This window comes from Amblyraja radiata, chromosome 11 (assembly GCF_010909765.2).
Source record: "Amblyraja radiata isolate CabotCenter1 chromosome 11, sAmbRad1.1.pri, whole genome shotgun sequence".
Taxonomy (NCBI): Eukaryota; Metazoa; Chordata; class Chondrichthyes; order Rajiformes; family Rajidae; genus Amblyraja; species Amblyraja radiata.
The window spans coordinates 49,729,100-49,741,296 of NC_045966.1; the positions used below are offsets into that span (position 1 = coordinate 49,729,100).

General features: G+C 42.9%; 1 protein-coding gene across 6 annotated transcripts in view; it reads right to left on the minus strand.

Moving 5' to 3' along the window:
• Positions 1-3,913: 3,913 nt before the first annotated feature.
• fgf1 (fibroblast growth factor 1) overlaps positions 3,914-12,197 on the minus strand; it is a 110,605-nt gene continuing 102,321 nt past the window's right edge. For all 6 annotated transcript variants that reach the window (XM_033029900.1, XM_033029901.1, XM_033029899.1 and 3 more), the window contains exon 4: positions 3,914-5,346. In XM_033029900.1, the coding sequence (XP_032885791.1) occupies positions 5,152-5,346 (195 nt within the window). In that variant the 3' untranslated portion in view covers positions 3,914-5,151. The remainder of the gene's footprint in view (positions 5,347-12,197) is intronic.

A 12,197-nucleotide genomic window follows, 5' to 3' on the forward strand; every position in this document is an offset into this window, starting at 1 on the left:
CACTTGCATCATGGTGTACTGGGGTACAGCTGCTCCTCGACCTATGATGGGGTTGCGTTTCGATAAACACATCGTAAATCAAAAACATCGCAAGACGAAAATGCATTTAATACAATGCGATCACGTGACCAGACGTGAACTGCAGCTCGCTGCTGTTGCCGAGCGTAAAGTCGAAATATCGTAAGTCGAAACATCGTAAATCGGGGGGCATCTGTATATTCTTTAGACCTGAATGTAAGTGGAAGAGTTATGTAATGTAGGAAAACCTCCCACAGAGTCATAGAGTCATACAGCATGGAATTAGACCCTTCAACCCAACTTGCCTACATTGCCTAACATGCCCCATCTACACTAGTCCCACCTGCCCACGTTTGGTTCAAATCCCTCTAAACCTTTCCTACTCATGTAACTGGGCAAATGTCCTTTACGTGTTGTTATAGTACCTGTCTTAACTACTTCCTCTGGCAGCTAGTTTCAGAAAACCATCACTCTCTGTGTGAAAAGGTTGCCCTTCAGGTTGTTTTAAATCTTTCTCCTCTCATCTTAAACCTATGTCCTCTGCTTATTGATTCCCTGAACTCTGGGTACTCTACTCTGGGTAAAAGAATCTGCGCATTCACTCTATGTATTCCCGTCTTCATCTTATACACCTCTACACCGTCTTCATCTTATACACCTCCGTGGGCGGTGCGACTCTCGTCAGCAGCGGCCTCTGCAGTCCGTCTGTGTTTTATTATTTTTTGTCTCGTTTTTATGTAGTTTTTGTTTTTTGTTTTTGTTGGGGTATGTGTGTGGGGGGGGGGGGGGGGGGGGGGCGGGGGGGGGGGGGGGGGTAACTTTAAAATCTTTCCCCTGCACGGGAGACCCGACCTTTTCTTTGTCGGGTCTCCGTTGTCGTTGGGGCTGCAACGTGGAGCGGCCTCCGACAGGAACGACCTGGGGTTCCAGCTGCGGAGCGCACGCCGGGGGCTCTAACTACAAGACCCGGTGCGCAACCTTGCATCACCCAGCGTGGCTTTAATGGCCGCGGGACAATCGCCATCGCCAGCCGGGGGCTTTGACTTTGACTCTGACTCTGACATCGGGGGGGAGGGTGCAGTGGAGAGATAATTTTTTTTTGCCTTCCATCACAGCGATGTGATGGATGTTTGTGTAAAGTGTTTTGTGTCTCGGTTCTTTTTGTTTTGTAATGTATGGCTGCAGAAACGACATTTCGTTTGGACCTCAAGGGGTCCAAATGACAATAAATTGAATTGAATTGTATTGTATTGTATTGTACATGATCACCCCCTCATCCTCGTGCGCTCCAAGGAATAAAGACCTAGCCTGTCCAGCCTCTCCCTTGAGCTCAGGCCCTCAAGTCACGGCAACATTCTTGTAAATCTTCTCTGCACTCTTACCAGCTTCACAATGCCATTCCTAGAACATGGTGGCCACAACTGAACACAATACTTCGACTGCGGCCTCACCAATGTCTTGTAAAATTGTAACATAACATCCCAACTTCTATACTTTGTACCCTGACTGATGAAGGCCAATGTGCTGAAAACCTTCTTGACCACCCTATCTGCCTGTGATGTCGTTTTCAAAGAACAATGTACCTGCACTCGTAGATCCCTTTGGCTTCACAAAATAATACACCTTGCATTTATCTGCATTAAACTTAATTAAACATTCCACAGCCCACTGGCCCAACTTGTCAAGATACTGCTGTAATTTTTGATAACTATCTTTGCTATCTCCGATACCACCCACTTCAGTGTCAACTGCAAACTTACAAATCACGCCTTCAAAAACTACCTACGTGGGGTAGCTTTCACGATCACAAACTGCCATGTACCAAACATGAAAAACAATGTAAGTGATTACAAATAGCAGTGCCCATTTTGAATAGAGGTTAGAGCTAACATTGCATAATGATCAGAGATCTCACCACAACTGGAGCATTTTTTTTGTTTAGTCAGGCAGCATCTCTGGAGAACACAAATTTCAGGCATTGACCCAATAAAGGCACCTATCCCTGTTCTCCAGAGATGCTGTCTGACCAGTTGAGTTACTCCAGCTCTTTGTGTCCTTTTGCGTGTTAACCAGCATCTGCAGTTCCTCGTTTCTACTGATTTTTTATTTGTTAATAGGTCATCGGAAAATGACTATTTTGTGACTGATTTTAAGCGGCAAAAGACTTGCGTAAGGAGAAAGAAGATGCACGGAGGCGGGATGGTTTATAAAAAGAAACCATCGATCATCATGGGATGTGTAACAAGTTCGTTATGAGAACTTTATTTTCCATCAGCAGGTTCCCTTGCAACTTCTGATTAGAACAACACGATTTTATTAAAACATACATTTTCAAGAATTTTTTTTTCTTGGTTAAAAAAAATTAAATTACCTGATTTTTTCTTTTTGTAGAGATGGGTGGGGGTCAGATTATTATATTGTGGTGCAGACCCAGCAGCATGCCAGTTTTAATCTAAGTAAATGGCACTTCATTTGTTTGAGGGTGAGTGCAGGAGAAAGCATTGCAATTTTAGCCATAATTGAAAGACAACATTTCAGATTGTTCCCTCATTGTGGGAGAGTCTTGGACCAGAGGCCAGAGCCTCGGAGTAAAAGGACGTACTTTTAGAATGACTCTGTACTCAGAGGTTGGTAAATCTATGGAATTCATTGCCACAGATGGCGGTGGAGGCCATCATTGGGTATTTTTAAAGCAGACATTGATAAATTCTTGACTAGTAAGGGCACCAAAGGTTCTGGTGAGAAGGCAGGAGAATGGGGTTGAGAGGGAAAAATAGATTGGCTATGATAGAATGGTGGAGCAGACTTGATGGGCCGAATGACCTAATTCTGCTGCTATGTCATATGAACCTATATCGCACTGAAGTGTCAGTTTGGAGTTTACATTCCACTCCCAAGGATTGGGCATCAAGCAACCATTTTTTGACTCTGACAAAGAGACAGAAAGTAAAAGAATAATAATGGGAATAGAAAGAGAAACAGAGAAAAACAAAATGTTTCGAGTTTGAAGAAAGGTCCTGACCCAAAACGTCCCCTATTCATGTTCTTCCGAGATATTGCCTGACTTGCTGAGTTCCTCCAGCAATTTGTGAATTTTTGTAAAACCAGCATCTGCAGTTCCTTGTTTCTACCCTTTGCCCCAAGCTACGCTCCGGTTCATTCTCAGTTTTCCCAGTTTGGACACTGGAATCACATGTGCTGTGGGAGAAGTAAATGTTGCGCAGTAAACCACAGAGCATGGTGGAAGCAGGTCACTGGTTATAACTCAAGTAAAATAAAAACAAAAAGGTCTGGAAATACCCAGGAGAGCAGTCAGCATCTGTGGAGAGATAAACACACCTAACATTACAGGTCAATAATCTTGCTTAATAATTTGAAAATTAGTTTCCACGTGATGCAGGATTATTAACCTAAATGGTTAAATTATTAAATTCACCTAACTCTTTAAGGTGACAGAGGCAAAGTTTCAAAGAGATGTATGCGGCAAATTTTCTTTACACAATTAGGGGAAGGTGTCTGTGATGTGCTGCAAGGAGTGGTGGTGGAGGCATATACCATAGTGGTTTTTAAGAAGTTTTTAGATAGGCACGTTGCTATGATGGGGTTGGAGGGATATGGATCTTGTTCAGGCAAATGAGATTAGGTCACCTTGCATCACGTTCAGCACAGACATTGTGGGCAAAGGCCTACTTCTGTGTTGTATCTTTCCATGTTTTATGCTCTTTCTCCACAGATGCTACTTTGAATAATATAAATTGATTTCCGCATTGCTAATAAACAGAAAATACAGGACTGTTACATAATCTCTCATGACACTGTCTTCACAGTAAAGTGACACTGTTATCATAAATCATTTTATAATATGGTACATGAATATATAAAGGAAACCACTACATTTGGATTTACACTGTTTCTTTAATGACTTCATCCAAATATTAATGAATAAATGCATGTTTACAAGATACAGAGAATATAGTGTGCAGAATTTGTGGCATTAATCTGTCATTTTTCAGATTGGCTGTTTAAAGTACATGATTTCTGAAATAAAATGACTGATGAGCAATATTTTAAAATTCATATACGAGGTGAGTTTTTTAAATCTGAATCCTTAAAGTAAGCTCACATGAGTGTAATGATTGAAGATCTAGGAACAGTACAGTACTTATTTAACATACAGATAACGGTGTTTAAAGTCAGCCTGTGTTCTTCCAATCCATAATACAACATCCCAGGGATTGTTCTGAAGTTACCTGGATTTACAAATTAATTGTGTAGGAAGGAACAGATGCTGATTTAAACCGAAGATAGACACAAAAAGCTGGAGTAACACAGCAGCATCTCTTGAGAGAAGGAATTGGTGACGTTTCGGGTTGAGACCCTTTATCAAACTCAAAGTCTTCTCTCCAGAAATGTTGCTTGGCCCGCTGAGTTACTCCAGTTTTTTGTGTCTCTCTTTACAAATTAATTACTGTGAGTGTAAGCGATCTTATAGCGAGGTCAGTTACTTCACTACAGCTGAAAACTCAGAGAATTTGTCCTTAAATGTCAGTTATGGAATGTCTTTGTTACTGCCCAGTCCCTCAACATCAGTCTCTAGTGGCAACGTCCCCCATTCCACATCATTCCGTAGTTGAGAAGATATGCACTTGATTTGTTAATAAGCTGCATAATGTTGGAGGTGCCTGGTTTCTGCTCTGGTCTGCCAGGCTTAGTTGGGAAAGATTCAAATAATCCTTCTATGGTATGGTCGTGAGTGTAAAAAAGTAGTGATCCCAAACTTGCATCCACGATTCCAGTCTCCATGGAGCTGCTGTTAAATGCCTGTGTTAAGCATTACCCAGTTGGCCCAAGATTGGTTTGAGGCTGGAGCCTTTGAATGCTGATCACTACCAAGGCTCACACTCTGGGGTGGACAAGTCAGAAGGTGCATGCTGACCCTACAACCTCCATGGTTCTAGGGAAAGTCAGTGTTATCAGGAATAAAACATGGGCAGAAATTAGGGGGTAAATATTCTTCAGATCCCATTTTATTGCCAGTGGTGATCACTCTGAAGACGTTGACCAATGATTACCTAATCCAATCAGGCTCCTACTCCAGTCCTTTCAGAAACGCCTCTGTGTCGTGTTTTACTTTTAACCACTTATCACTTGCATGGGAAGAAACAGGATTGCTTTCTGTCTAGGCCCCGTTTTAGGTCCAGGCTTGGCATTCCCATTCTTCCGAAAGGCAACGTACCAGTTCCTTTCCACGTACTCCTTGGACTTGTAGGTATTATAATTGTTCTCCTCCAGGGTTTCCAGGAAGAAACATTCTTCAGTTGGAGATGGCTGTGTATAAAATAGAAGGAATAAAAACAATTGAAATGAAACACACTCCCCCTGGTGGCTTATAGGCAAAGTCTTGGAGAAGGAGGTTCCCAGCTTGAGACACAAGAGACTGCAGATGCTGGAATCTGGAGCAAAAGGAAAACTCTGCACTCAATCTTCAGATTTAAGGCTCCCAACCCAAAACGTTACCTATCCCTTTTCTCCAGAGATGCTGCCATTTCTCTTTGTATCCTACTGTAATAAAACTCATTTAATTTTGGGTTTGAATTCTCTATTGATGTGGGCAGTGAATTCAGATCTTCACCACCCTTTCAGTGAAGGAGAACATGCTTGTGGCCTGGGCCTAATTTTATGGCTCTTGTACTGCACCCCCCTGCACTAAAGTTAAAAGATTCCCTCTATCTACATCAACAATTCCTTCAATCATCCCTAACACCTCAATTAAATTGCTCCTTAATCTTCTATGTCTAAGGTAACATGAGCCCAGTCAAAGCAACGTGCCGTGTCTTAACCTTTCATGTTAATCGCCATCCTCAATGATTCCTTTATTCTTCTGCGGATGTGGGTGTTGCTGGCAAGTCCAGTAGTACCAGCCCATCCCTAATTGACCTTGTGAAAGGGCCTGATGCGCTTGCCTTCTTGAACCGCTGCAGTGTTGCAGTTCTGGTTCATCCGGGGTCAGCCGGTCTGGAGTCCACCCTCCCTCCCTCTCCAGCAGACTGTCAGGACTGGGGTTGGAGGTGCTGTTTGCCTGCTGGCTAAGGAAGGGTGAGGGAACCACCCAGGGGTTCGGCAGCTGAATGTCATCTGTTTGAGTCTGAGCCTGCGTGAATATTAGCTGAGGCCACTGACAGTCAGGTTGCATTGTCCCCACCCACCATAAAAGACCCAGCCAACAATCACTGCAAAGAGATAATAAGTAGGCTACGTGCAGCTGCAGAATGTGTGAATCAGCACCCTCAAGGCAAGGAAAGGAGAACATCAAATGTCAGCCAGGAATTGCTATGCCCTGGAATAAGTGAAGGACTTAGTGCAGGAAGTGGATTACTAGATTGATGTAGGAGTGATTGCTCTTGGGACCTTGGGTTTTAGCAATAACATCTCGTCTCCTCATGATCACAAGACCTTCCAATGCGTTTCATAGCAAGTGATTTACTTCTTCTGAAGCGCATCCCCAATGGACCATTTTGGCAGGCAATTCGCACAATGCAAGGCCCAATAAACAGGGAGTGTGGCATACAACTAGTTAATGCAAGGGGAGGAAGAATATTGGCCGTGGCTTCAGAGAAAAGTCCTTCGACTGGTCCCAAGAGGTCTTTTTCATCTTTATGAATAGGCAAACAAATCCTTGGTTTAAGGTTTCATCTGATGGCCGAGACCACTGATAATATAACTTCCTCAGGAAATGCCATTTTGGAGTCCACAACCTTATGATATAGAGACAAGAATATTATTCACTGATTAAAGCTGATCTTCATAATGTACTAATTCCACTGTGTGATATGAGTAAGAGAAAACTGCCCAGTGCCTTATATAATTAATGCAAGAGCTAGCTCATCTATTTTGGCTACTGATTATGGAATTTCATGTGTTGATTAATGCAATCATTAAGAATATATGAACACAGGATTAATTACATTGCTGGGGCAGAATAGTGCGTCTTCAAACTGCACTGCTCTATTCGCAACTAGTATACTCCATTCAGTCCCTTTCGTCTGTTCCTCTTTACACAGAAATCAGGGTCAAATTGCACTTTAATTCCAACTACCTGTCCCGTCTCTGTAACATGTCAATATGTCATCTTTATCCAGCAAAAATAATCTCTGGCAATGCTTATGGTCACACAGGGAAACAATCTATTTCACCAGCCCCGACATGCCTCAGTGCTGTGTATAGAGTATAAACAAAGAGAAACTTCCCAGATGTAAATCGCTCAGCATTTAAACAATGCGCAGAAGAACATTTGGAAGAGCAGTACCTCATCTTTTGCTTCGCCAGACTACATAGCCTCAACGGCAGGAACTTTGAATTCTCCAATTTCAGGTCATCACTCCCTCCCCCCCCACCCCCTTTTCGCATCCATTTTCTCCCCACCCCTCCCCATGCACAAAACTTACTCCCACTATCCCGTCACGGGGGAAAACGGGAACGGGGTTTGGATGATCAGCCATGATCATATTGAATAGCGGTTCTGGCTCGAGGGGGCAAATGGCCTACTCCTGCACCCGTTTTCTATGTTTCTATGTTCTATGTTTCTACTCTGTTCCATTCCCCGCCTCCTTCTGCTGACGTCTCACCCCGCCCTATTCCACATCCCCTATCTTTCTTTTAATCCCCTCTCTCCTTCCACTTTGTCCCCTTATCTACTTCCACCCAGTGTCCCTCTCTCCGGCATTACATTTCAGTCATCCTTCATCGAGCACCCTTTTGTCTCCATTTCGCCTGTTACAGTCTCCACCCATTGCCCAGTCACTTCTCAACTGCACACTCCCATCAACTCCCTCTTCCCTTCATCTCTCTTTACCAGCTTTCTCCCCTCTACGCCATCAGTCTGAATAAGGGTCCCGACCTGAAATGTCATCAGTCCATATCCCTCCTCAGATGTTGCCTGACCTGCTGTTCCTTCAGCAGAAGATAGACATTAAAAAGCTGGAGTCATTCAGTGGGTCAGACAGCACCTCTGGAGAAAAGGAATAGGTGATGTTTAAGGTTGGGTCAGGTCTGAAGAAGGGTCGGAATGTCACCTATTCCTTTTCTCCAGAGATGGTATCTGACCCGCTGAGTTACTCCAGCTTTTTGTGCCTGTCTTCGGTTTAAACCAGCATCTTCAGTTCCTTCCGACACATACAAGTCCCTTCAGCACTTTGTTGATTAAAACAGTGCTATTTAAAAGAAGTTTTAAAAATTGGAAACATTTGCTTAAAATGCTTTGGGAGGCTTTTCATTTTATAGTTTGGAAACTGGGCATTTCCGAAAAATGTTAATTCAATTTCTCAGCATAGCCACTCCACTTCATCCTCATCAGTCCGTTCCTTATTTCCCACTCCTAAATCAAGGCATTTGCTTTTTGCATTATTCAAAAATAATATCTTACTATTGTTTAATCATGTGATTAAAACTGCAATAAATTTACTATTTAATCACGAATCACATGATTATTTGTAGTCTGTAAATCACTTCATGTCCAAATTATGATAATACAATGATCAACTTCTTTAACATTGTATTTTACATTATATTCCAATGTAATGAAGGTATTTTTACAATTCCAACTTAAAAAAGTCTGCTGGTAATTGTAATTTTTTAATGAGGTGTTAAACTTGGATGAGAAAATATGGCTACCTCATCCTAAACTCTGCTCTCTCTGTCTCCCGCCCTTTTCCTCCTCCTCTCCTTGTACCACCCACACTCCTTCTTTGAGGTTTCTTTGCTTGTTTCCAGATTTTGGAAAATTGTCAAGCATAAGTTCCAAAGCTTGAAAGCACCTACCACCAGATTCAGCAACAGCTTTTACGCTGTTCTTATCAGACTGCTGAATGGCTGAATAAGCTAAGAATGTATTCCCGATCTCTCAACCAACCTCAATTGAGCCCTATTTGTCAATTATTGACATTGTTACCACAAGTCAGTAGATGCCCAATTTTCTGGGAACAGGTTCAGACTGGTCTCTGGAAAAATTGACTGAAGATAGCCTGCCACAAACGGTAGTGGAGGCCGAGTCATTGAGTGTTTTTTTAGCAGAGATAGATAGATTCTTGATTAGTAAGGGTGTCAAAGGTTATGGGAAGAAAGCAGGAGAATGATGTTGAGAGGGAAAGATAGATCAGCCATGATTGAATGATAGGCAATAGACAATAGACAATAGGTGCAGGAGTAGGCCATTCGGCCCTTCGAGCCATCACCACCATTCAATGTGATCATGGCTGATCAACCCCAATCAGTACCCCGTTGCTGCCTTCTCCCCATATCCCCTGACTCCGCTATCTTTAAGAACCCTATCTAGCTCTCTCTTGAAAGTATCCAGAGAACCGGTCTCCACCGCCCTCTGAGGCAGAGAATTCCACAGACTCACAACTCTTTGTGTGAAAAAGTGTTTCTTCATCTCCGTTCTAAATGGCTTACCCCTTATTCTTAAACTGTGGCCTCTAGTTCTGGACTCCCCCAACGTCGGGAACATGTAGTAGTAGTAGTAGTAGTAGTAGTAGTAGTAGTAGTAGTGTATCTTTATTGTCATTTTCCTGAGTACTCACATACCCAGAGGAAACAAAAAAACGTTGCTCAACCAGTGTCCATTCAGTGTGCAGTAAAAAATAAATAGAAATAAAAATACATACATCATGAACAAATTAAACACTCTACTCTCTACTAAACATCAACAGGCGTTCCGATCGGCAGCGGCACGACAGTGGCTCTGCTGCAGTGTGTCCAGGTTGGTGGTTGGTGCGCGATACTTTGGCAGGGGGGCAAAGTCCATTTATCAGTCTTATAGCCTGCGGGAAGAAGCTGAGGAGCATCCTGCTGGTTTTGCAGCTAATGCTCCTGTACCTCATCATGTTTCCTGCCTCTAGCGTGTCCAAACCCTTAATATGTTTCAATAAGATACCCTCTCATCCTTCTAAATTCCAGAGTATACAAGCCCAGCCGCTCCATTCTCTCAGCATATGACAGACCCGCCATCCCGGGAATTAACCTCGTGAACCTATGCTGCACTCCCTCAATAGCAAGAATGTCCTTCCTCAAACTAGGGGACCAAAACTGCACACAATACTCCAGGTGTGGTCTCACTAGGGCCCTGTACAACTGCAGAATGACCTCTTTGCTGCTATACTCAACTCCTCTTGTTATGAAGGCCAACATGCCATTCGCTTTCTTCACTGCCTGTTATACCTGTACTTTCATTGAATGATGAACAAGGATCCCCAGATCCCGTTGTACTTCCCCTTTTCCCAACTTGACACCATTTAGATAATAACCTGCCTTCCTGTTTTTGCTTCCAAAGTGGATAACCTCACATTTATCCACATTAAACTGCATCTGCCATGCATCTTCCCACTGACCTTACCTGTCCAAGTCACCCTGCATTCTCATAGCATCCTCCTCACAGTTCACACTGCCACCCAGCTTTGTGTCATCTGCAAATTTCCTGATGTTACTTTGAATCCCTTCATCTAAATCATTGATGTATATTGTAAATAGCTGCGGTCCCAGCATTGAGCCTTGCGATACCCCATGGAGTAGACTCGATGGGCCGAATGGCCTAATTCTGCTCCTCTTCCTTGTGAACTTATGAGCTTATGAAGTGAGTGCCAACCAAAAATGGCATGAGATTCTATGATCTCCTGTGGCAACTGGGCTCATTTGTATCTTCAATGGAATATCAAGGGTGGTGAGTTAAAGAATCAAAGAGTGATACAGCACGTAAACAGGCCCTTCCGGCCAATATGCCCACACTAACCAACATGTCCCATCTACAGTAGTCTCACCTGCCTGCATTTGGCCCATACCCCTTTAAACCTGTCTTATCCATGTATCTGTCTAATCGTTTCTTAAACGTTGCAATAGTACCTGCCTCAACTACCTCCTTCGGCAGCTTGTTCCATATACCCACCAGCCTTTGTGTGAAAACGTTACCCCTCAGGTTTGTATTAAATCTTTTCCCCCTCATCTTAAATGTATGTCCTCTGGTTCTCGATTCTCCTACTCTGGGCAAGAAATTCTGTGCGTCTACCTCAAATAATTTTGTAAGCCTCTAATAGATCAGCCCTCATCCTTCTGTGCCCCAAGGAATAGAGTCCTAGCCTGCTCAACCTCTCCCTATGGCACAGGCCCTCGGGTTCTGGCAACATCCTCGTAAATCCTCTCTGCACCCTTTCCAGTTCTTCAGGAACTTTAATAGTTCATACTCTCAAGAAGGACATTTTGGTGAATGGATTAGTGTCAAAGCCTTTATTTTAACATAAAAAATGAAGAAGCACACTCCAACTGAGAACAAACTTTGATATCAATTTAAAAATATATATTGTTAAAGTCAGCTTGTTTGCTGCCAAGCAGAATAATGACCTGATATTGCATGGCATTAACTTGAAGAATACCTTTTCTCGCAGTTGCTTTTCCAGTTTATTTTGCTTCGGGGAAGAGAAGCTGTCCTGAGCTCAGTGTGTGCAGGTGAGTGTTGTTTCCTTTGTCTTATAACAGTAATTTACTAAGATGTTACTTCCCCTATACTTATCTCTTCAAGCTGTGGGATGTGATTTATGGTTCGACAGGAAAGAGCATGAGAAAGAGTAGCAAGGAAGGAAGGCAGGAGAGGAGGGGGAGTGGGAAGGAAGTTGTTATGGATACACGAGTTATTATACAGAGCTCTTTGTGATCAAAGAATCCTTTTAGAGCACAGGACATGGCTCTATTTCTACTCTGCTAAAATAGAAAATACAAAGGAAGAATTACATTTCAAAATCTCAGGTAGTCAAGGTGCTTAATAGTTCTTTTTTAAATCTAGTCACTGCTTTAATGCAAAAGGCATGGTGGGCTGTTTGCTAAGTGCACAGTCTCAGAAACAACAGTGAAGTAAATAGACAAATGGCTCTTTGGTGCAGTAGGCCGAGCCAGTGATATGGGCCAGGGTAACTGAGTAAGCTCCCCAACTTCTTGTTAAAAAAGCGGCAGGAGATCATATATGTCAGCAGATGAAACTTTAATTCTTCCTCTGACGATCAGTACCTCTGATAGGGCAGTGCTCTGTCTGCATTAGAAGCACAAGCAGATGTAAAAACAAGTCGGAGCAGTCAGGAATGGGTACAGCTTAGAAAGCAGCCAATACAATCTGTACCAGGAGGTTAACCCGGCAATAA